General features: G+C 44.0%; 1 protein-coding gene across 3 annotated transcripts in view; it reads right to left on the reverse strand.

Moving 5' to 3' along the window:
* The window catches only part of LOC134205702 (uncharacterized), a 78,804-nt gene that overhangs the window by 44,191 nt on the left and 9,247 nt on the right, over window positions 1–25,366 (reverse strand). For 2 of the 3 annotated variants that reach the window (XM_062681232.1, XM_062681233.1), the window contains exon 1: window positions 1,311–1,649. Coding sequence is in view for 1 of the 3 variants with exons in the window: in XM_062681234.1 (XP_062537218.1) it covers window positions 18,431–18,523 (93 nt within the window). In the remaining 2 variants the exon portion in view is untranslated. Of the gene's footprint in view, window positions 1–1,310; window positions 1,650–18,430; window positions 18,524–25,366 lie in introns of those variants that run through there. The other variant, XM_062681234.1, reaches the window with a different exon arrangement.

Below are 25,366 nucleotides of genomic sequence, written 5' to 3' on the forward strand. Positions count from 1 at the left end.
TTATACGCGAAAAAAAAATCGTGAAATCCCTTCCATTTAAAAAGCGCAGGTTGATTCCGTCAATGGGAACGATCAGGTGTGCCTGCCCGTTCGCACATGTTTCCGAAACTATTGGCCCAATTAGCCAATACCTACTGACAACCTGGCGGGCGACTAATTGAGCGCCGTTTTTAGCTCTTCGCAGTTCCTACACGAAGAATCGAATCGAACCGGATAAAATTTGGTAATTGCCCGTCCATCATTACCCTCCCCTAGCCTCAACACGTCTTCTGGTTCGGGTAAACGTGGTAGCACGTCAGACTACATAGGCTTGGTAGTTTTTGCACATGCCCTGTTCTCTTCCCCAATGGATGGGCGACGACGAACGTGTAAAAACAACCACACGGGACAAACAGCTTGCTTCGTAAGGTTTTTAATAATATACCATGTTTACTCTCTTTTTTGTGGGATTCGATTTGGCAAGGGGGATGAGTCACAAAACAGAACGACAAAAAAGCTCTGAATTAATTCAGCTTCCGGTAAGATGTGATCGCTCTTATGAATCGGTGGTAACTGCTTATTAAGAAGCATTTAATGCACAGTATCATATGCGTTGCGATCATTTCTTCTGTACTTTCTACGATATTTTCTCTTGTATTTTTTGGTCTCCGCTACTGTTAATACTCCAGTAACCCTAACTAACATTATTTCATAGGAAAACAGAAGACAATTTTTTTTTCAATGTGACGCTCAGCAAACAAACAATAAAGTACATATATCGAATAATGGATTAGAATTATATTGCCAACAAATACTGTTGATAGTTCAGATCTAAAACAATCTGAATCTAAATTTTTAAGTTCATTTCGTGTAGAAAAGTATAAACACAACGCTACACCATTATTCAACAATTAAATTTCCAAACAGAAAGCAGGTGGAATTCAATGTGCCTCTCTCAATGGCAAAGATGTTTGAGGTGCAGATCGGACCCCAGCTTGCACCATCCCATTGCTACACCGCACCAGATCGACAGATGGCGCTGTGGTTACAATTATCGTAATTGCAGCGTACTGTGCACGGTCCGAACCATGTAAGACATAAACATTGTCGCCACTTGTGAGTAATCCTTTCTAGTTGCAGAAGCAGCAGCAGCAGCATCAGCTTCAGCGACAGATGTTGTGCGGTTCATGTTGGACGAACGCTTCAGTTATTACTACCGATCCAAATAATCCATTAGAATCCATGCGCAGCAATCCAATAACTGCGAACACCGCGCACTTATTGCCACCAACTTCACCGCGCACCGTACACCACTTCCAATAATTATTCACCTTCGAAGCAGACGGCAGCGGGGACACTTAAATCTTCTAAAAGCGAGTTAGATCATTCCAATGCTTGACCCCATAATTGCCCAAAGCACTTCCACTGTTTCTTCAGGCGGCAGCAGATCAACAAACACGATCGGTTTCGATCCACTCACAAAACAATCCGATCGCACATCGCCACAATGAGCCACATGAAAGAGCAGGAACACGTTCACGGCTTCTACTGTTTGGCGCTCGCAAATCTTTCGCGAACCACTAATCGCGCACGTGCACAAATTGAGAGGGAAAAACGCAACAACAAAAAATAAAATCACTCACGGCGGACGCGACGCACGGATTCCAAAAATGCATCCAACCCGCTCGAGTACGAAATCAAGACTGACGACCCCCTCCGGACTGAGGTGAGTTCGGTTCGCCTCCTACACGGCACGGCGGAGAGCACACCTTCCGTGCAAACACACAGGTGCAAACGGACCGGTGTTGGTGAGACCCGACCATCAGGTAGGTACAGAGAACTCGTTTTTCCACTTTGGTTTCTGTTTCACCTTTCGCCATCGCGCAATCATCATCGTCTTGCGCGCGGTGGTGAATTTCCGCCAACCCGGTGGTGAGTTTTCGGATTCGATTGAAGAGAAGGTTGACTCAGGTGTGCTCGCTGCGATGTCTTGTTGGTTTCTTGAAATGTACATCTCCGTTCTCTTTCCAGCGTGTGCAGCCCCTGATGGATGAATCCGCATTGTACAACAATATAAAGGCGAAGGCAGGGAAAGAGGAAAAGATCGTAACGGGCAGCAAGAAGAACAAGCAGAAAACGGTCAAGACCAGCGGGATAAGAAGGTAAGGTTGAGAAGGCAGTGGAAAAACACACTTTTATGTTCTCGGGAAAAGTGCTGTTTGAATTTCAATTTTGCTGCAAAACAGACAAATAAACGACGAGTCGGGGACGATGAGCAGAACCAGAAGCAGGCAAAAAGACTTGGGCACCGAGAAACGAACCCCGTTTCTTACCGTTCTTCGCAGTGAGAAGATTGCGTGGTCGATGCTAAATCTGCAAACATGATTCGTTTTTAGCGTTTAAATGTCAAAGTTTAAGATGTTTGCGAATCCACCGTTTAACTAAATCATGATGCTTCCAATTTTGAGTCAATTAGGTACTAAGAAAGATTTTTCAGCGAATGTCGGAATCAGGTCGCACGCCAATAGTAATGCAATTTTTCTCTGTTCGTATTCACCCAAAGTCCAGGCATGATGGCTTTACGGGAATTGCATACATAATAAATCACTCCAACCGGACTGTGCAAATTCCCTCGGCACAATGCCTTCTATGATCTACTTTTAACACCACCACCGTGGGTTTATTCGTTGGCTGTGCATAAATAGCAGTAGGCTGCGCTGCGATGAGAACCCGTTCAAGAAGGGAGTTGTGAAGGAGGCACTAAAAGTGGCTATCGTACAAATTGGTCGCCTTTCGCACTGCCACCAACGCGAAGCGAGGGCGTGCTGGTTGTAGTGCAGTGACAACAACAAGTGGCACAGTCAGCGCCAGCGCGCGCGATCTGCATTCGTGAGTGCAGCAGTTCAGTTGACTGTCAAGTCAAGTCAAGAGAATATTCCATATGATTCGTCCTACACAGCACACGCTAACCCTTTGAGGCGCGTCGTTTCAAGTGCCCGCCAGCGAGCACTAATTTGTCGTCGCCGTCGTCATTTTCTGAGGAGTGGGTGTTTAGCCCGTAGATCGGAATCAAATGCGAGAAGATTTTAACACTTAGGGAAGCAATAAAAAGTAAAATTACGGATACTTCTTCCTGCGCAAGGACACGAGAAGTCAACAAAGAAGGATGACAACGTTTGTAATAGCCTGTGGTAGTAAAATTAATGGATGTCTGGTCGAGTCTGGCGATTTGTTTGTCATGTTCGAAGAACAGGAAATTCTGGCATTGTTCAGAACGTCTTTTAAGATTATAATGAAGAAGGCTAAACAAAACGAGAAAAAAGGTGATTTTTTGTTGGGGTTAGGTTTAATGGAATATTAGGTTCGAGGAGGGAATTATTCTTTAAGTAGGGTTTTGGTCCGAACATCCTAATGATGGATGTAAATCCTTTACCGAACCTATGTCACTGGAAGTCATGCTCGAACCTACAAAAGCTCGGTAAAGGGCCCTTACTGGCGTTTCGCCTAAGGTTGGACAAATTTAAAGATTAAAGCGTTATCAATTCATTTACAAGTCGATTCGTTTCATCTTCAAAGAATTGTACTCGTTTGAAATTATGAGCATATTTGCGAAACTTTTTTCAAGACTCTTGCAAATAAATGAATCCCTAAAAAATCAGGTTCACGTTCACAGCTTCTCAAACTTGGCTGTTTCACGTCCAATTAACGATTGGAAAAATACAACGAATCGAATCGAACCTTGATAACATTCTCGACACGTTTAATCGCATCTTACCGAGTTTGCTTTTCCGTCATTTAAAATTCTCATCACACCATTATGATAATTTTGTGTAAATATACTATTTTATATCCCCCCACCCTTTCAAATTCATTGGACAACATCACCTTCGCCTATTAAACACCATTCGCGAATCAATTGTCCCCAACAAGCGGAGCAGGTGCCTTGCTGCATACCTTCACAACCTCATCAGCATAAACATAGACCCACCGGCTGAACCCTAGACCAAACCGAGCGGCAACAGTATCGATCGATCACCACCATCCCAACTGATTGTTTATTCAAGAACACCATCGATGAGCGCACTCCACTCGGCAAGCGAAGCCTTTACATACATACTTGCTTTTACGAACCTTCAATGAGATTCGAACGTACAATGGGATTGTGACGCGGGGTCCGAGGCAATGCCGGGGGGCTAGAGTTCGACATTTGAAGAATATTAATGGGTGAAGCACAAGAGAGTCTCTGCTGCGATCGACGACGTTCAATTGGAAACCTAGAAACTTGTAAGTGATCGGCCGTTGATTGGAATTACCTACACCGCCGCCGCGAGATGCGGCGATGTACGTAGCGAAGTGCGGTCGACGATCAGCAAGCAACAACAGAAGTCGAAGATGGTAGAAGGGGGATGTGGTGAGCGGCGAACGCGCGCGTTCATGACAGCCGCGTCGCTTCTGCTACATGCTCCTGCTGTTCGACAGCATGAAAACATTGGTTTCCCTCTTTTTTCAAGTGCTACAACATCGATTCACTGTGGTTCAAGTGGGCAAAATAGTGAACTATTTTCATTGACATTTGCGAATAAATTTTTAGTTATAATTGAATTAAGTTACGAATCTAATAATCTAATCTTAATATGTATAATAGAAAAACGATTACTGAAAAAAATGATATTTGATATATGCGTTTACGCCACTGTTATCGTTAAATAATGTATAGAATATTATTTGAAGATGAAAGGGTCGTTTGGCCAAAACCCATTTGGCCGAATGCCAAACCGTGAACAAACCATTAGGCCGAAACCCATCTAACCGAAAGTCATTTTGCGGAATAGGTCATTTGACCGAAAAGGTCATTGGGTCGAATAGGTCATTTGGCCGAATAGGACATTTGGCCGAATAAGTGATTTAGCCGAATAGGTCCTTTGGCCGAATAGAACATTTGGTCGAAAATGGACATTTGGCGAAACAGATCACTTCGCACTTCTGACTTTTCACAATGAGAAGTGAGAAGTGAGAAATGAGGAGTGAGCATTAAGACTGAAAATGAGAAATGAGAAGTGAGAATTGAAAGAGGAAGCCAAGGGCTGATAAATATAATAAGAATGCGGTTGATAGCTGTTGCTTGTGCTTACAAAACGTGTAGTTTAGTAAAAATTTCGAGTTGTATTTTGTAGCTTTCTTCCAATGTTGCTTGAAGAGGGCAAGGCGTAAAAATTCATGGAAAATAATATCTATTTGAATCTGACAGTCATAAAAAATATTTAGCTGCACAACACACGCATTTGCGTATTTATTGATTTGGTGGACGATACAGTGCTCCGCTGTAGATATGAATAAGTGCAAACATAAAGCGATCTATTATTTGTACAACAAGCATTTCAAGATCTTCGTAATACTGACTGTACGAGGGAACGATCTTCAATCATCAACATCGCACGTAATTTTCGACGAATTCATGAGAAATTTGATGATGTGATGTGAATGCAGACTGAACGTTGTAAGCAACACTTCCCCGGCGTTCCAAATGGAGTGGGAGTGCTCGGAATGAGGCTCAAACAGTCTGTATCGTACTGCATCGCATTCGGTCAAACCAACCGAATACTTGCAGACGGTATTCTAAACGTGTACATCTCCAGCAAAAATGTTCGGACATGACTGTACCGAATACCATCAAAACTGCAATAGCACAAACGGCCCCATTACTTGGCGTCGAAAACCCTGAGCTGCAGCTGAAGGCTGCCGTAGTTCAGGGAATGTTAAATAATCGCAAAAAAGTTAGTTCCGCTCAATCGCTTCTTCATCGCCAATCCGCTGACTCCATTCCCATCTTGAATCTGTGAGCAAAGTTGAAGCGGGTCGATAAGTATTGCCTGTGGTGCAAAGTGTAGAAATGCTGAGCGAGGATACCGAGAATGGCTCTTTTGACAGAGCCGGGTCGATCACACTGGCGTGGACTTCTGCGGGCCGGCTGACAATCACAGTACGTCGAAGATCGGAGAAGCGGTACATCTGTTTGTTTACTTTGTATGACTACGAGGTTTGTCCACCTTGAAGTTGCTCGCAGCCTGACGATTCAAGCGTTACTGATGGCCATTCGGAGGTTTTTGTGCCGTCGAGGAAAACCGCTAGAATGCTCCAACAACGGCACAAACTTTCAAGATGTTAGAAAGGCGATGGTGAAGCAAATCGTAGAGGAATGCGAGGATGAATTTGCGGATTTCAGATCAGTAAAGTAAAAGTTGAAGCGCCTGACATCCGTTGCGGAGCCCATCAAATCGCGATCGCTGACATACATGACCGTAAAGTCAGAAGCAGAAGAAGCGTTGGCGCTGAACCATTTAGATTGCCGCCGTTACAAGCGGTTGCAATTGTTAGCTGACAAACTGTGGACTCGCAGAGAGACAATCATTTGCCGTCGATCAACCAGCGAACGAAGTCACCATTAGCCCAAGATGTCCTCGTATACAACGTGGATGACGCTGTGCAGAAGAGCTGGATTCGTGACGCAAATTTACTCGGCGGCGGACGGTTGAATTCGGCAAGCGATGGTGAAGACGATTAAGCGTAAGTTGAGGAGTGGCTATTTCAAACGTTTTAAGATCGACACAATCAAGGGTGGGTGTTTCAGAACGTCTGGGAGATGCCTACGGGATGCCATAAAGTTTGAAGTACCGTAGCATGATAAATTCGTCTGTTGAAACTAAATTCTCCTCAGTCGTAGATAGGATAGTCGAGTCAGATAAGATGCATAACACCATAGTTGAGTTGTCTTTGCCAGGCTTTATCGACATTTGTTCTTGAGTGGAGTAGCTTAATTGGCTGACAACCAGTTTCATAATTCGATAGAAAAAAAAACTTGCCAAGGCATTCTCCAGAGCGCAGAGCGAATAAAACGAAGCTGAGTATTGTTTGCTTTAATATTTTCAGCACTGTTGTTGTAAGCTGGAAATCAGATCACACAACAACAAAGCCAGGAATGGTGCATTGCATTGTATCAAAAACAGACATTGCAAACCATCCCATCATTTGATCGTCTGAGCAAAGATACTGATTAAATGGTGTCAGTTATCTATCCGCTCAGTGAACAAACTGCAATGTTCCTCATCGAGATTTTTTTTTCACAGCTTTTGTTCTAGCACCATCGCTGCGCTGGCTATTAGGATCATAACCAAATGCTCAAATGATAATATCTTTCGTACGATGTGAGGCACAATAAATGGGTGACTGATCGGCACTAAGAAGTAGTTTACAGAGAAAAGCATAATTTGATTCCACAATAACACCTTCCAACAAGAGGGAAACAACAACAGGAAAAAAAAATCGTTTGTTGATTGAAGATTTGAACAAAAAAAGTAGTGAGAAGAGTAAACTGTTGATTCGTTTTTAATATTTGATTGATTTGATTGACGATATCTTCAGCCGTATGACCCATTCGGCCAAATGACCCTATCTGTCTAATGAGCATTTCGGCCAAATCACTGGATCAACCAAACAGCATTTTCGACCAAATGGCCCTTCCGGCCAAACGACCATTTAGGCTAAATGCCAAATGACCATTTCGGACAAATGACTGGTTCGGCCAAATAGCGCTTTCGACCAAATGGCCCTTTCTGCAAAACGACTATTTCGGCCAAAAGACATTTTAGGCTAAATGGCCAATTCGGCCAAACGACTTGCTCGGCTAAATGACGTTTCCCAACTACCATTTCGATCTAATGGTTCATATTTCTAAAGAATGGCATTTTTGACCAAATAGTCCTTTCTGCCAAACGACCATTTCGGCCAAATGATTTATTCGGCCTCACGTCATTTTCAACCGCGTCCTTTCTGTCAAACGACCGTTTCGGACAAACGGCATTTTCGGCTAAATGACGCTTTATGCCTAATGACCATGTCAGCCAAATCGACTAAATGGCCCGTTCTGCGAAATGACCATTTCGTCCAAACGACTTGTTCGGCCTCAATACATATTTGAGCGAATCCTCTCTGCCAAACGACCATTTCGGCCAAAAGGCATTTTCGGCTAAATGACCGATTCGGCCAAACGACATTTCTCAACGACCATTTCGGTTTAATGGTTTATATTTCCAAATGGCCATTGCAGTCGAAAGTCATTTTCGACCAAATGGCCCTTTCTGCCTAACGACCATTTCGACCAAAAGGCATTTTCGGCTTAATGACCGTTTTGGTCAAACGATTTTTTCGGAAGAAATTACCTGATCGGCTGCACGACATTTTCGACTGCATATCTCTTTCGACCAAACGTTCATTTCGGCCACATGGGATTCGGGTAGATCACCTCTCCCCTTCACCAAACACAGCAGTTGATGGCTGCGGCGATGAGCCGTGTGATAACGATCACTGGATGAGACAGAGATTGGGTACGACAAGAAAAATGCAATCACAACATTGTTCTCACTGGCTATTGTTCTTGAACCAATTGGCTCCCCTTTTGATAACAATAGCTGGCGCTGACAGTGGTAACAATGGTTCCTGCTGACACGAACATTCTGGCAGGAAGATATGAACATTTTAGGATGGGAATGACCTCTTTCCAGATTTCAAAAACAGGTCTGGCATGACTCAGCCCTTTCAGGACGGATTGGTCATATATGCCTAGCGCGCTGGGCAAATATGTCCCATCCGTCCTGAAAGGGTTAAAGCCGCTGGCAAAAAGTGCTTGACTGTAGTGTAAGGGCTTAGACTTTTCATGAATTTTGTGACATGCGTACTTCACGGTGACCGAGGAGAAAGTATAAGATGCCTTGGTTGGCATCTGAATTCTTCAAGGGTGGCGGCTCAGAGTTTTCCATGGGAGAGTGGAGTTGAATGCAATATATTTGATTCTTTCTTCACAACCAAAACTTATTTTAATATTCACTTTGCAGACCATATTGTTTTATAAACAGGTCAGATTCAGTGGTTGGTTGGATTTGAGACAAGTCAAGTCAGTCCTGTGAAGTCATTTAGATTCAATTATTAGTTGAATTTGGGATAAGTCAGTCCAGTGAAGTAATTTAGACTCAGTTGTTGGTTGGATTTGAAACAAGTCAGTCCAGTGAAGTAATTTAGATTCAATTGTTGGTCAAATTTGGGACGAGTCAGTCCAGTGAAATAATTTAGGATCAGTGTGGTTCGTGGTTGGATGGATTTCAGACAAGCCAGTCCGGCGAAACAATTTAGATACAGTTGTTGATTGAATGTGGAATAAGTCAGTCCAGTGAAATAATTTAGACTCAGTTCTTGGTTGGATTTGAGACAAATCAGTCCTGTGAAATAAAAAGAAATTTGTGATAATCTAAAATTTGTAAAAATCTAAGCTGCTGAATAGTTTTTAACTAATAGACATGTCGTACTTTATCATGTTTCTTCAGAAATTAGAAATTAGAAGCAGGCGAACTGTTCCGATCTCCATCTCACTGTACATATATCCATCTCATCGCTAAACAATGAAATACGGCACCAAATTCGTCGCTTCTTTTTGTCAACATGCGAAAAAAATCACAAAAAAAAATAAACAAACCAAATTCCTTTCCATTGCTTTGTTTTTGTTGGGATGGAAATAGGAGCAATGAGATGAAGTTGCGAACCGTTCCCCTATTATTGTAAAAATATCATTGAAGCATACATAGCTTGGTTTACAACCCTGAAAACGTAGTGTGCCATGAAAGAAAACGGACGTGTTTAGGTTTTCGTTCCGTATTTTTTCTTACTGTCAAATTAAAGATTTCCTTTGTTTTTTTGTGTTACCTACCGACGAGGTATTCCATGGTGGATAATAAAAGTTTGGCTGCCATTTTCCGTGCGATGCGTCACTGATTCCGTGGACACTTGGAGTATAATTCGCTTCCTCAATTCCATTATCCGGAGGATGATAATTTTGGTGAGATTGTTTCAATATGCTTTACTAAATTATCAATTTATAAAACTGAATACGCGCCGGATATAAAAATTTGGAAGTTTGTTTATGGATCCATTATCCAATTCAATTGATAGTGGTAGCAGCAACAGGCGGGGCTTATTGTAAGCAAAAGTGACCTCGGACTGGTCATGAAATACCAGGCAGTCTGAAACGGGTCACTGGAATTGCAGTAGAGCCTACACTTTCTAACTCCCGGATTAAATCTGCGTGTAATACAGACAGTTTTTTTTTCATAACATCACTGCCAGCCAGGGAGGTTAGATTGGACACACACACATACATAGCTTGGTTTTCCACCCTTAATGCTTTTACATGCTCTTTTATGGCGGCAAATTCGATTAAAATTAGGTAAAATAAGAAGATTCCAGCACTGATACGCACATGAAAACTTGTCGATACTCAAGATCATGTTTAATTCCATTATTATATTCAAAATTTTATGATTAGAATTGATTTACTTCTATTGGACTTTATTGTCTTAATGGAACACTGCCGAGAAACAAAAATAGTTCAACTTTTTGTCCAACCGAACCGCTGTGCAATGCCAACTGATGTAAACAGGTGCGGTCGTAGGATGGTTGGCCGAGGGTAGGGGGAAATGAATAAAATGTGTATTGACTAGTGGAATCGGTTGGAATCGAGTTACTTCAGACATTGATCCCCGAGATAGAATTGATAGATTGGTTCTACCGAGTGTCATTCCATCCATCCATCTCACGACTGATTGACCGAGCTGACTAGCTATTGTATGGCTTCATCGATTGTAATTAGGGATTGCGTTTGAGCTGCTGTATTGTAATTAGAAAATATTCGTAGAAATCGAAAACTCTGAATGTAGGAACCGTTTCGATCTTCTTACTTCAAATCGTCGTCCTTGATTCACACGATCGCATCGAACGAAAACAGTAATGTCACACAAAGCCATAGCCGATCACCTTTTCCCAGGTCTGATCTTCTTCGAGTGCCCCTTTTGAAATGGAAGAAAAAGATGTATGCATTTAGAAAAAACAAGCTTCAATAACATTCAGTGAAGCGCTGAAACAGAAATCGTGACTATAAATGTCGCAACCCTCATCCCTGGTCGTCATCATCGACAAAGATCATGAAGATTCACCCTCTTGGTGTCTCTCTCTCTCCGTCTTTGCATCATCGGCTGGCTTCGATCAAAACAAGTGTGCTTCAAAGCGATGCATGATGGGAGCTCATCCGTGCCATCCATACCTCAGTCATGATTTTGTGTCACATCAGAAAATAAATATCCACCATCAGAGACACACTCTCGGTCCTCTTTCCTATAGGCACATTAGCAGCCAAATCGATCGATCGATTGTTGGAGGTAGAAGAAGCGCACTCGAAGCACTCGAGAGTGGAAGAGACATTGATAGGTCATCACGTTAGGTACGGCGCGGCGTAAACGTGAGCCGAGGTTCGGACTCGGAGTGACTTGAACGACGGGATGCGACGACACAATTAAGTGAGGAACCTTTGCAGAGCTTTTGGAATTAAGGAACGACATAAATCGCAAACCCGTCGTAAAAAAGGTCATGTTTTTGAGAATGAAGGAAAACGGAACCGGGCACGGTCGAAGGGTGCCTGATTATCTGATTTCCTGTCTGGCAATTGCGAACATGTTGTCGTCGTCGCCATTAGAGTGGTAATTGCACTTAAGCTATCACTGCTTTATTGTTGCAACAACCCAGAAGGGATGCGCCGGATGTGTGTTGTTTTGATTTGGCTTTTACTTCCTTCGGGCAATTTGCAGATTTGCTAAAGTTGTTGCACTTCCGTAGTCGGAATTCAGTGATAGGTTGAAGTACAAAAGTTTCGAACTAAAGCTACTGGGAGGAATGCCCAAGCTATTGTTCTTTGATGAGGTAACGGCAATGTAAAGGTCAGATGATGCATTTAGCCCTGAACAGATTAGGGCATGAACCAGCAGTTGTGTCAATTCCATTTATGGGCTTATTTTTGTCAAAGTCCCCTAGAAATCAACCGAAATACCCCCAATACGGTATCCATTACCAATTACCATTTGCCTAACCGCAGCTCAACAGTTTAATTCCCACCTCGGGATCTAGCATTAGGTCGTCATGTTGCCACTTTGTTTCGAGTAGCCATTTAACGTTGCAATTATTTTTGTTTTCAAGCATCATTGACCACACGCACCGAGCAGTGCAGATCATCATCAAAGTAAAAAAAAATCTAATTTCATACTTCACCCAAAAATTAGCACCTCTAGTCTTTGTTTTAACCGTGCTGCGCGGGGAGACACGACGCGGCGAAGCTTCTTCGCACAAACGCTACTTCCTCTCTGCTGGTGGTGACCGCTCAACGTTCCGAAAAGTCGTTTGTTGGTTCCGTTGTTGGTTAACAGTCCGCTCGGCGATGCTGCCGAGTGGATCGCGTTTTGACGTCCGTTCACTTCACGGAAAAGGAAGGAAAAACCCCCAACCTATGTAGTATCCAAGAACAAATATTGAACAACAACTTGTGCCGGATCGGGGCCGATCAGGAGAGCCGCCCCGAACATGTGCCGCGACGACGCGTACGCGTGGTAATTAAAACTTCTTGCCGCGTCACTGCCCGCTTCGTATATCGCCTCCACAACGCAACGCAATGTTTACCCAAGTGCGTTGCCTCATATGATGATGCAGCGCAGCCGTGTGTTTTTTGGGGCAATTTAAATCATCTCGCTGGTTGCGCGATGAATGGGGATCATTGTTTCAACGGTCTCTCAAATATTAACTCAGACGACGTCTCTTATCATCGCGACGACGGAACCAGTCGGTGCCTTATCTTGCCATTCCGTTTTTCCTTCAAAGGTTGAGAAAGTGCATCACCAACCAACCAGGCCACACTTGCGCCATACAGAGGAGGGAGGAAAAAGGTTCGGTTTGGTCTCAAAAGTCACCTCAAGCGCAGGTACAATCTCGCACCTTTCTTATTCGCTACTCCGCTTGGGTGCCCTATGCTGCGTTCTGTCTGAGGGTCGATCGGATACTTCTCCCGGCCAGGGGTCCCTTCGCCGACTGTATTTGTACAAGTTATTAGACAGTCGGAACGAACCCAGGGGATCAAATCAAGCGTAAAACGTAATCAAGAAACTTTGCTGGGTGGATGGTAGTGCGGGTTGTGCAACGAAGAGAACGAAGAAGACGATGACGGCGCAGTGATATTGCGCATGTGTTGGTGCCTGGAAACGTATACGCGCTAGGCTGAAGTTAAGAAAAGACAGTCGTGAAGAAGGGAAAGAAACTCAGAAGAGTTTCTTTTTTTACGATCTCCGCTTTGCAGTGACCGAGATTTGAGATCGAGACAAACCGCTCGTACTGAACTAGCTGATCGTCTGCGGCATTGCCGACGGAAGGCAACGCAAGCGGCTGACTGGCGAATCGAGGTAGCGCAAAAGAGTTGTAGCGTAGCGCCCAAATGCAGGCAACCAGTTATGCGCGATCGGATGTAGAATCCGCAAATTTAGAGTCGATGAAGTGGCGTCTGGAGACGGCTCGTATCGAGTTAAGGTTCCCCCAAACACACGCGACGCGACAATCGCGACGCGATTCTATCGCTTGGCGACAGCGATTCTGTCGCCATTGGTATGGAAGCGTAGATAGAAAATTGCCTGCAGCGACCCAACGATAGAATCGCGGCGACTAGTTGTCGCCGTCGCGGCGATGAAATCGCTTAGGTCTGGGGGAGCCTTTAAGTTTATTGTATAATGGTCTGCCATTAGTGGGTGTTTAATGATCATTGATCGTATATCTTGAAAAAGCAATGAAAAAATGGGATTTAATAATGGACGGCCCGACGCTTACACAACAGGCACGTAGGTGGCAATTTGCAATTGGCTAACAATATTAGCAAAGACAAACGGTGGCGGTGGCGGATGGCGTCTGTGATTTCCAGCTGTATTAGTATGCTGCCAATCCCGGAGAGTAGACCTTAAAAAGGCACATAAAAAAACCGTAACTTCCTTTTCTAGACGAAAATAAGTTACGTGCCTGACTGATCGAGGTTAGTGAATCGGCCGTCAGCAAAAGCTCACGCAAAAGTTTGTGCAGTTCCACGCGCAATATTTTTCATGCTCGACGAGTTGGGATCGTCATCGAATGGAACGAGTGATATATGAATTGAATTAATATATTATATTCAATATTGTTGTAAAGGCGTTGTAGTGTCGTGTGGAATTTCTAGGAGTTACTCATGTGGAATGCGCGCCGACGTAAATAAACAACTGTATCAGATGACAAAGAGGTGACAGACCGTGATTAATTTGAACTGTCGTAACAGTATTTCGGGGTCGTTGATGAGCGAGCTTTCGGTAAAGGTGAAATACACCGAGTTCACTTGTGATGACATTTTTTGAATTCCGATATGGTTCATCTTTAAGACTATTTGGATTCTCAAAGCAGTTGAGGATCACTTGCACAGAAAATACTGTTCAAACGGAAAGAATTGAAAATGTAGTCATGAATGACAAAACAGGAAAGGAAAATTATGCCCGATATCGAAGGCATATAGTTTAGAAAACAATTGAGATATTTTAAAACATTGTAAATCTATTTGATCATTAATAATCTTTTACCATAGGCACAAAAACATCGTGGGATTAATTGGAGAAAAGTGTAGAGTGATAATCAAAAGCCGGTTCATTATCTTCAGAATAAACAACACTGTGGAAGCATTGATGATGATAAAGACGTATTCTACGCGCAGCTCGAACGTGACTACAACATCTGGAATCGGAACAGGGCTCCATCCGGGATAGGAACAGGGCTCCATCCGGAATCGGAACAGGATTCCATCCGGAATCGGAACAGGATTCCATCCGGAATCGGAACAGGATTCCATCCGGAATCCGAACAGGATTCCATTCGGAATCCGAACGGGATTCCATTCGGAATCCGAACGGGATTCCATTCGGAATCCGAACGGGATTCCATTCGGAATCCGAACGGGATTCCATCCGGAATCCGAACAGGATTCCATCCGGAATCCGAACAGGATTCCATCCGGAATCCGAACAGGATTCCATCCGGAATCCGAACGGGATTCCATTCGGAATCCGGACGGGATTCCATTCGGAATCCGAACGGGATTCCATTCGGAATCTAGACGGGATTCCGTTCGGAATCAGACGGATTCCATTCGGAATCCGAACGAGTTCCATTCGGAATCCGGACGGGATTCCATTCAGAATCCAGACGGGATTCGATTCGGAATCCGAACGGGATTCGATTCGAAATCCGAACGGGATTCGATTCGGAATCCGGACGAGGTTCCATTCGGAATCCGGACGGGATTCCAATAGAAATCCGGACGGGATTCGATTCGGAATCCGGATGAGATTCCATTCGGAATCCGGAGGGGATTCCATTCGGAATCCGGAGGGGATTCCATTCGGAATCGAACGGAGTTCCATTCGAATCGAACGGGATTCCATTCGGAATCCGAACGGATTCCATTCGGAATCCGAACGGGATTCCATTCGGAATCGAACGGGATTCCATTCGGAATCGAACGGGATTCCATTCGGAACTGAACGGGATTCCATTCGGAATCGAACAGGATTCCATTCGGAATCCGAACGGGATTCCATTCGGAATCAGACAGGGATTCCATTCGGAATCCGAACGGGATTCCATTCGGAATCCGAACGGATTCCATTCGGAATCTGAACGGATTCCATTCGGAATCGAACGGGATTCCATTCGGAATCGAACAGGATTCCATTCGGAATCCGAACAGGATTCCATTCGGAATCCGAACAGGGATTCCATTCGGAATCCGAACGGGATTCCATTCGGAATCGAACGGGCAGGTTCCATTCGGAATCCGAACGGGATTCCATTCGGAATCCGAACGGGATTCCATTCGGAATCCGAACGGGATTCCATTCGGAATCCGAACGGATTCCATTCGGAATCTGAACGGGATTCCATTCGGAATCGAACGGATTCCATTCGGAATCCGAACAGGATTCCATTCGGAATCGAACGGGATTCCATTCGGAATCCGAACGGGATTCCATTCGGAATCCGAACGGGATTCCATGCGGAGTCGGGCAGGATTCCATTCGGAATCCGAACGGGATTCCATTCGGAATCGAACGGATTCCATTCGGAATCCGAACGGATTCCATTCGGAATCCGAACGGATTCCATTCGGAATCCGAACGGGATTCCATTCGGAATCCGAACGGGATTCCATTCGGAATCCGAACGGATTCCATTCGGAATCCGAACGGGATTCCATTCGGAATCCGGGCAGGATTCCATTCGGAATCCGAACGGGATTCCATTCGGAATCGAACGGGATTCCATTCGGAATCGAACGGATTCCATTCGGAATCCGAACGGGATTCCATTCGGAATCCGAACAGGTTCCATTCGGAATCGAACGGGATTCCATTCGGAATCCGAACAGGATTCCATTCGGAATCGAACGGATTCCATTCGGAATCCGAACGGGATTCCATTCGGAATCCGAACAGGATTCCATTCGGAATCTGAACGGGATTCCATTCGGAATCCGAACGGATTCCATTCGGAATCGAACAGGATTCCATTCGGAATCCGAACGGGATTCCATTCGGAATCGAACGGATTCCATTCGGAATCGAACGGGATTCCATTCGGAATCGAACAGGGATTCCATTCGGAATCCGAACGGATTCCATTCAGGAATCCGAACGGATTCCATTCGGAATCCGAACAGGTTCCACTCGGAATCCGAACTGGATTGCACTCGGAATCCGAACGAGATTCCACTCGAAATCAGAACGGGATTCCACTCGGAATCCGAACGGGATTCCATTCGGATTCTCAACGGGATTCCATTCGGAGTCCGAACGCGCTTCCATTAGGAATCCAAACGGGATTCCATTCGGAATCCGAACGTGATTCCATTTGTAATTCAGACAGGATTCCATTCGGAATCCGAACAGGGATTCCATTCGGAATCCGAACAGGATTCCATCTGAAATCGAACGGATTCCATTCGGAATCCGAACGGGATTCCATTCGGGATCCGAACAGGATTCCATTCGGAATCGAACGGATTCCATTCGGAATCGGGCAAGTTCCATTCGGAATCTGAACGATTCCATTCGGAATCGAACAGGATTCCATTCGGAATCCGAACGGATTCCATTCGGAATCCGAACGGGATTCCATTCGGAATCGAACGGGATTCCATTCGGAATCGAACGGGATTCCATTCGGAATCCGAACAGGATTCCATTCGGAATCCGAACAGGATTCCATTCGGAATCCGAACGGAATTCCATTCGGAATCGAACGGATTCCATTCGGAATCCGAACGGGATTCCATTCGGAATCCGGACAGGATTCCATTCGGTATCCGGGATGCAGTCCACTCGGAAACCTACACGGATTCCATTCGGGACCCGCACCGGATTCCATTCGGAATCCGAACGGGATTCCATTCGGAATCCGAACGGGATTCCATTCGGAATCCGAACGGGATTCCATTCGGAATCCGAACGGGATTCCATCCGGAATCCGAACAGGATTCCATCCGGAATCCGAACAGGATTCCATCCGGAATCCGAACAGGATTCCATCCGGAATCCGAACAGAGATTATTAAAATTTGGCACAAAATTTGTATAATTTCCATACAAAAAAACATTTAAGCCTTTAGTAGTAAGATGGTTCGATCAAATAGAAGACAAGAAGTGATAGCTATGTGTCTGAATAATGATTCTGATGATTAGATGATTTGACGAATTGCTTTAACCAGTTGTACGAAATGCTGTATTTCATCGTCCATTGTCAATTTTCCAATTAAGTACTAATTCTCATTGTTTTCAGCGTTCGATTCAAAGCCGCCAGTCATCAAAAAATCCACAGTTTTGCGTAAAACATTTTGTGATGTACGCGCTGTCATTTCCACTACCTGTTGCTGTCCAAACCTCGAAAGCCTGGAACCTCCAAACCATGTTGACAACCTTTGCCAAAATTCGCGTAACCATCGCGCTTTCTTCCGTTTTTTTATCGAACTATGACACAATGTTATGCTCGTTCGCTAGTTAAAATAAGCAGAAAAAAAACCCTTCACATCGGACCACGGACCGACGACCGTGTCAGATCGCCAGTGAAAGTCAATCGATCAAGCGACAGCCGGCATGGGCCACTTAATTGTTCCGGTTGGGCTCACCCGAAAAACCAGAAATCTCATACAGATTAGCGCATTTCGTTCAAGTGTCTTTATCGTGCTGGGCCGCCACCGCGCGGCCGAAATACGTCATCGCATTTCGCCCTCGGAGTCTCGCAATGATGAAGCAATAAACGCGATCGCCGCCGGGGGGCTTTCTACCCGATCACACAAAGTCCTCTAAACGAGTTCCTTTATCACGCAACAATTGCCGATTTTCTCGTCTTCTCCTACCGCTCTCCATGTTGATGGACCTTTAACAAAGTCTGTCCATAGCTTCAGTTCGGTTGTTGTTCATAGGAGCCTAAATTGATTCTGTACCGACTGAAAGGAATTGGGAGGATCTACTTACCTTAAGGGCACAGAAAATGCAGTCCTGCCCACCGCAGACGTGATTCTGGAGCTGGCGGAACGATCGTCGGAAGGCATCCAAATGCCAGAGGACCTGGAACGAGAAATGGAATGGAGAAAAAAAGATAATGAGAGCGTCAGTGGATTGCTTGGTGCGATCTGATCCGCGAACGTTGATCATTAGGATGTGCCGTTATAAGATCTTCCAGCGGCTCAGTTTTAGAGCATGTTGCAAATTCATACATAATTTGCGCATACAAATTAACGGATAATAAACGGCCGTCCATTGCAGCCATCAAGTTATCAAACGTTCGCAGCTGGAGTTGGTGTTGTGCAGTACGGAAAAGTGCTCCAGTTGCATGCAAAATGCTGCCTGCCTCAAATTGGGTTCGTTTCGTGAGTGGCTTCAAGCGTAACATCAACCCACGCCATCACACAGTCAGTCGCTGGCGTCGTCGTCGTGGGGTCCAACGAACTGAAAAACCGAACGCCAAGTCGCCATGACTCGTGGGGAAGGAACCTAGAACGATCGTCCGTTTGCTTCGTTCGTTGGTGCCCGTGTGGGAGGCAAATCTGGGAGATTTAAACTAAAGCACACGATGTAAGGGAGGGAAACTCGTTCTTTTTGATGCCCACAAAAGTTGGCATCGAAACGGTCGATATTGGAGAGTAACGTCCGGCTGGCCAGCAGCCGTTGCAGAGCTTTAAACATTGATTCACAAAGAGTAGGTAGTGGCGTAGCCGGCGACTATGATGGAGGGAATAGAAGCGGTGGGAAAGCACAGCAAAAATACATACAAATCAACAGGAAAGACGTTGGTAAGTAAGTGGAAGAGTAAGGGGTCGAGCGTTCAACGCCCAGCTTTTATGCACATAATTTAGGATAGTTAGCATTGAGATCTTAATAAAGCTCTCCATCCCTGCTAGGATAGTAATACTAATTCCTAATAGCAGAGTTGCTAGTTCGATATTACTTAGGGGCATTATAACACTTTATTCGTAAAATTGGCAAAATAAATGTCATTCGGCTGGTGTTCTATATTCGATTAGTAGTAAATTGATAATTTGAACGTATTACGTGGACCTATCAGAGTTAAAAAGCTCTAGATTAATGGTTGTATGATAGCACACATGTGACGATTTTCCTAATAGGAGTGTCTACCGCGAGGGGGTTTTTCTTGGCTCTTCTGCTTTCGATAGTGATTCCGACCATTAATCAATCCACTTCAGAGTGGGATTTTATTGATTCAACTAAGCCAGATGTGCTTCCAAATCAACGCCAGATTCATTCTAGAGTTGAAATTCTTTTGATCCGAATAGGTTTGATGGCAATTTTGGCCACTCACCAATTACCTCAATCAAGGGCTTGGTTTCTCTGAGACTCCAACCATCGACCACATTCCAGAGTATGAATTGATTTACCCATTTAAGTCCAGTAGATCTATCACACCACTGATCCAGTCCAGGATTTTTCTTCCTCCGACTAGGTCCAATAGCGATTCCGAACATCGATCAACTCATAGCTGGATTGCATTGATCCAATTATGCTCAGTTCAAAATAGGATTTTTCTTGATTCGAGAAGGTCCGATAGCGATTTTGACCAAAGCAAAAATACTCCAGAGTTAGGATTCCGACCATCCACCGAGCCGCTTCAGAGCTGGAATTTATTGATCCAACTAGATCTAGTAGGACGAGGATTCGGATTCACTTGAGGACACTCTTTTTTTCACGGAATCCAATTTTAATAGTACTCGCGTTTTCAAGAGCACGCTGTCATTTTTATTATTTCAGTTTTGCTGCGTCGTAGCAAGCGTGAAATATTGAAAATGACAACTGTGCGTTACTTCCGTATCGAGTGGTGTGCCCTTGAAAATGCGAGTACTAGGTATTAAATTTGGATTGAGGAGTGTCCGTTTAAATGTATTCAATCTTCCAGAAGTTCGTTGAAATTTCAGGAGTGTTCTATTTAGCAATCCCTACTGTTCTCGTGGTATCTAAACATAGGTTTTTTTCCTTGTCGGGTATTTTCATCACTGCGACCATTTTTTTGATCTATTGTAATATATTTCCCTTTTTTTCTAGCTATGTTATTATGGCGCCATTGTTTGACTAACAGCTTCTCCCCAACACGGCTCAGCTTTTCGAATGAAATGCACCACCAAATTGTTATTTGTTCTACCAAGCTCAAGTGGTTCTATAAGCCCTTGGAGAAGAACTTTTGTCTTGTTCGAAAAATTGCCGGACAACGGCATAACAGATGCTCCGAATCTCCTTTTTCTATGTCACAGAAGCGACATAGATCAATTTGAAGTTTCCCTATAAGCTTCAAATGATATCGACTCGGACAATGACCAATTGCCTGGCATTAGTTGCGTTCCTAAAATTGGTTTCTATTTTCATAGATTCCCATACCTTCAGCTCCATACGAAGAGAAGAAGTTGGTAGGCTGCAAAAAGGTTCCGGTCCTGTAAACTGACTTGATGATCCGAGTTTCGACAGCATTGTAGTAAATGGGATAGAATCAATTATTCATTACGCAGCACAAATGCAAAAAAATGAACTGAGTTGTATCCTGTTATTTTATATCCACAATAACAGGATCGTTAAGTCATTTTGGCATCACTTTCATATTACAGCAGCGTTATCTTTTACCGGAAGCGTAACGCCGCTGAACGCAAACATTTGAACATTTTGGAAATTCATACAAATCGGTATGAGTGTATGTGAAAAAAAATAAATGTATATGTGCTCATTCAGCACACACGCCATGCAGGCGAAAACCAGAGGCATTCTTTAGACTATCTTTGCGGAAGACGGATGTCTTAGCGGTCATCGAATTCCACCAAGAAATGGAAGGTCACGAGGACTCACCCAGCGGATCCCACAAGCATATCGGCTTTTTCGTTACCATCTATTCCACAGTGTCCTTGGACTCAATATAGATTGACTTGGTTCCGACAAGACAATTTGTGGAAGGACTGACTGCATTCCCAAACTTGTTTTAAAGTGCATGTTGCATGCTCCCACTTGGTTGTTCAATTTTGAACCGTCAGTATAAAACGTAATTGATTCTGAACGAAGTGTTGGTCCTTCTTCAACCATGCTGACAGCTCACTTGGCTGGCCCAGCTGATTCCGAACTCGATGAAAACAATAACAAATAGCCGTCAGAACAATAAACCCAGATGGTGAAATTGTTCACGAACTTGAATTTTCAGTCACAGGGTTTCGAATTTAATGAATTTCACCAGGTGAGATGACTGAGTTGAAGTTTGTTTGTTGTTGTTTTCATCGAGTTCTGAGGAGGAAATCCATTGATAACAAAATGGTTATCTGTTTTTTCGTTAAATTCAAACCGGGCTTAGCAACCTCTATTGCGCCCAGGATCAATTACTTTGAACAGTCTATTGAAATTGTAGTTTTTCTGCATCCAGTCTTCATTTTTTATTACTAGGGAGTTTATACTGAAGTTTTTTAGAATGCTAAGAGTACCCTTAAGGTCACCTTTTCAGCTTTTAATTGTACAATTTGATGCAGAGGAAGCATGTACAGTAATGCATATAGTGTACTGCTCATTGCACCTGTAATTGAGATAGTCGCTAATCGTTGAAGTTTTTCGAGCTTCATCTGAGCATTCTTTTTTTCGTCTTTGACCACCAGACCAACGAACCATAGGTAATTCTGCTGAATATATCCAATGGATCATTTTCGTCTTAAGTCCACTTTGCCTACCAAAAGTTCGTTTACTAATCCATAGAGCATTTGTCGCTTTATTAATGGCGTGTTCTAAATGCATGTTCCAGCTAAGTTTGCTATCAAGAACTACGCCAAGAAATTTGACTGTATTCGAAATTTCCAATCGTGTACCTTTCAATATCATGTTGTTTAGTGAGAATTTCCTCCTACGCGTGAAGGGCACAATAGTGCTTTTGGAAGGATTTTCGTGCTGACAAACCAGAAATCACCTTATAAGGGGTATTTGAAGTTGTATAAACGTGAAGATTAGGTTGATCTTCTTCTTCTTCTTCTTATTGGCATTACATCCCCACACTGGGATAGAGCCGCCTCGCAGCTTAGTGTTCATTAAGCACTTCCACAGTTATTAACTGCGAGGTTTCTAAGCCAAGTTACCATTTTTGCATTCGTATATCATGAGGCTTACACGATGATACTTTTATGCCCAAAGAAGTCGAGACAATTTCCAATCCGAAAATTGCCTAGACCGGCACCGGGAATCGAACCCAGCCACCCTCAGCATGGTCTTGCTTTATAGCCACGCGTCTTGCCGCACGGCTAAGGAGGGCCTAAGGAGGAGGAGATTAGGTTGATGTATACTGGTTTTCTAACATGATAGAATGTGTCTTTGATTATTAAAGAACTTCAACCGACTTGAAACGGCATTATATATAAAATCCCAACTTAACATGGACTATAATTTAATTTCATAGTGTAAACATGACTTGAGTTTTCCTTTTCAATATTGTTATTTACATCACCCCAATTTTCTAATTTACAAATGTACACAGCTCTCGAAGACGGTTGTAGAATTGTGATCTATATGCACTTGATGATGATGATTTACATCGTAAATTTGACGTGTCATACACAACAAAGAGTAATACCCGTCGATCCAAAGCAGTGAGTAAATATTTACTACTGGTGTGCTGTTTTCTTTGGCAATGCAATAATGGCGAAGAATTTGGCAGCTGCACATTTGTTTCGGTTAATTTTTTCGCAAATATTTCTACTTTTACACAAACAACTCATTCGAATGGAGGTCTAGACCTCACCTCACCTCATTTGTTTGGATCTAAATTCTAAATTATGTTCATACTTGGTGTATGTTTTCTGTATTTCGCATATTTTATTAACCCATTACTTACGCACAAATAAATAACTCTTTTCGAAAAACTGTTTTTTATCAAACGAATGTGGTTGGTATATTTTTAAAGATACCACATAACAGTTTAGGTTTGCTTTTAGTGTCAGTGTCACTTGATATGTCATGTTGTGTTGTTTTTTATCTGTTTGAAACGTGAACAGTTTTTGATAAATGGAGCCACAAAACTGCAAATCTAAATTCTAAAATTTTTGCTTTTTAAAGGATTCAAAGTTATACAAATGTGTGGCAAAACTATACTAGACGGTTGTAAAAAAGGATATCTAGTAAAAGAACGAGATTGATCACAAGAATGCTCCAGAGCAGCAACAGACACCGGGAAAAAAGAAAGTTACTTCGAATGAGAATGCAACCGTTGTTCTCGAACGACATTCGCTTAAGCTCAGTGATCTTGCTCAAACATCGGTTTTTCACCACAGAGACAAATAAGTACGCACTGCAAATAGGAGGTACACGAATCCTTGTGATCGTACCAGGAAATTTATAAATTTCTGGGAATAGTGCTCGCTTTCGGATACGAAAGTACCAATTAAGCGGTTCTACTGGGAAGCAAAAGAAGATACATACAATATGTTGATTGCCTGCGCTGCGCCGAGGAATAAATCAGAGCAAATATTGAAGTTCAACATGTTCGGTACCGACGACCGCCGCGGTACGACCTAGAGCGACTGAAGCAACCTGATGTCGCCACTGCATACGTGCAGCATCTCGAGGCAGCGTTGCCGGAAAAGGGTGAGCTCGATGGGGCCCCTCTTGAGGACTGCTGGAATACAGTCAAAGCAGCCATTAACGACGCAGCGGAGAACAACGTCGGGTATATGGGTCTAACTCGACGGAACGATTGGTTCGACGAAGAGTGCAGACAGATTCTGGAGGAGAAGGACGCAGCGCGGGCGGTCGCGCTGCAGCAAGGTACCCGACAGAACGTGGAACGTTATAGACGGAAGCGGAGACAGCAGACCCGCCTTTTTCAGGAGAAGAAACGCCGTCTGGAAGAAGCGGAGTGCGTGGAGATGGAACAGCTGTGCCGTTCTCAAGAAACACGCAAGTTCCACCAGAAGCTCAACGCATCCCCCAAAGGCTTCGTGTCGCGAGCCGAAATGTGCCGGGATAAGGATGGGAGCATCTTGACGGACGAACGTGTGGTGATCGAAAGGTGGAAGCAGCACTACGAGGAACATTTGAATGGCGCTGAGAATACAGGCAGTGAAAGTCAAGGCAGCGGAGGATATGACTACGTCAGTTCAGCGGACGATGGAAGCCAACCAGCCCCCACCTTGAGGGAAGTTAAGGATGCCATCCAACAGCTAAAGACCAATAAAGCAGCTGGTAAGGATGGTATCGGAGCTGAGCTCATCAAAATGGGCCCGGAAAAGCTAGCCACTTGCCTGCACAAATTGATAGTCAGAATCTTGGAAACTGAACACTGAACTGAACTACCGGAGGAGTGGAAGGAAGGGGTTATATGCCCCATCTACAAGAAAGGCGACAAGCTGGAGTGTGAGAGCTTTCGAGCGATCACCATCCTTAATGCCACCTACAAAGTGATATCCCAGATCATCTTCCGTCGTCTGTCACCATTAGTGAATGAGTTCGTGGGAAGTTATCAAGCCGGCTTCGTTGACGGCCGCTCGACAACGGACCAGACCTTTACTGTACGGCGAATTCTTCAAAAATGCCGTGAATACCAGGTCCCAACGCATCATCTGTTCGTTGATTTCAAGGCAGCATACGACAATATCAACCACGTAGAGCTATGGAAAATTATGGACGATAACAGCTTCCCTGGGAAGCTTACCAGACTGATCAAAGCAACGGGGGATGGTGTGCAAAACTGTGTAAAGATTTCGGGCGAACACTTCAGTTCGTTCAAATCGCGCCGGGGACTAAGACAAGGTGATGGACTTTCGTGCCTGTTGTTCAACATTGCGCTAGAAGGTGTCATGCGGAGAGCCGGGTGTAACAGACGGGGTACGATTTTCAACAGATCCAGTCAACTTATTTGTTTCGCGGATGACATAGTCAGGCCGAACATTT

Source organism: Armigeres subalbatus, chromosome 1, assembly GCF_024139115.2.
Source record: "Armigeres subalbatus isolate Guangzhou_Male chromosome 1, GZ_Asu_2, whole genome shotgun sequence".
NCBI classification, from domain to species: domain Eukaryota; kingdom Metazoa; phylum Arthropoda; class Insecta; order Diptera; family Culicidae; genus Armigeres; species Armigeres subalbatus.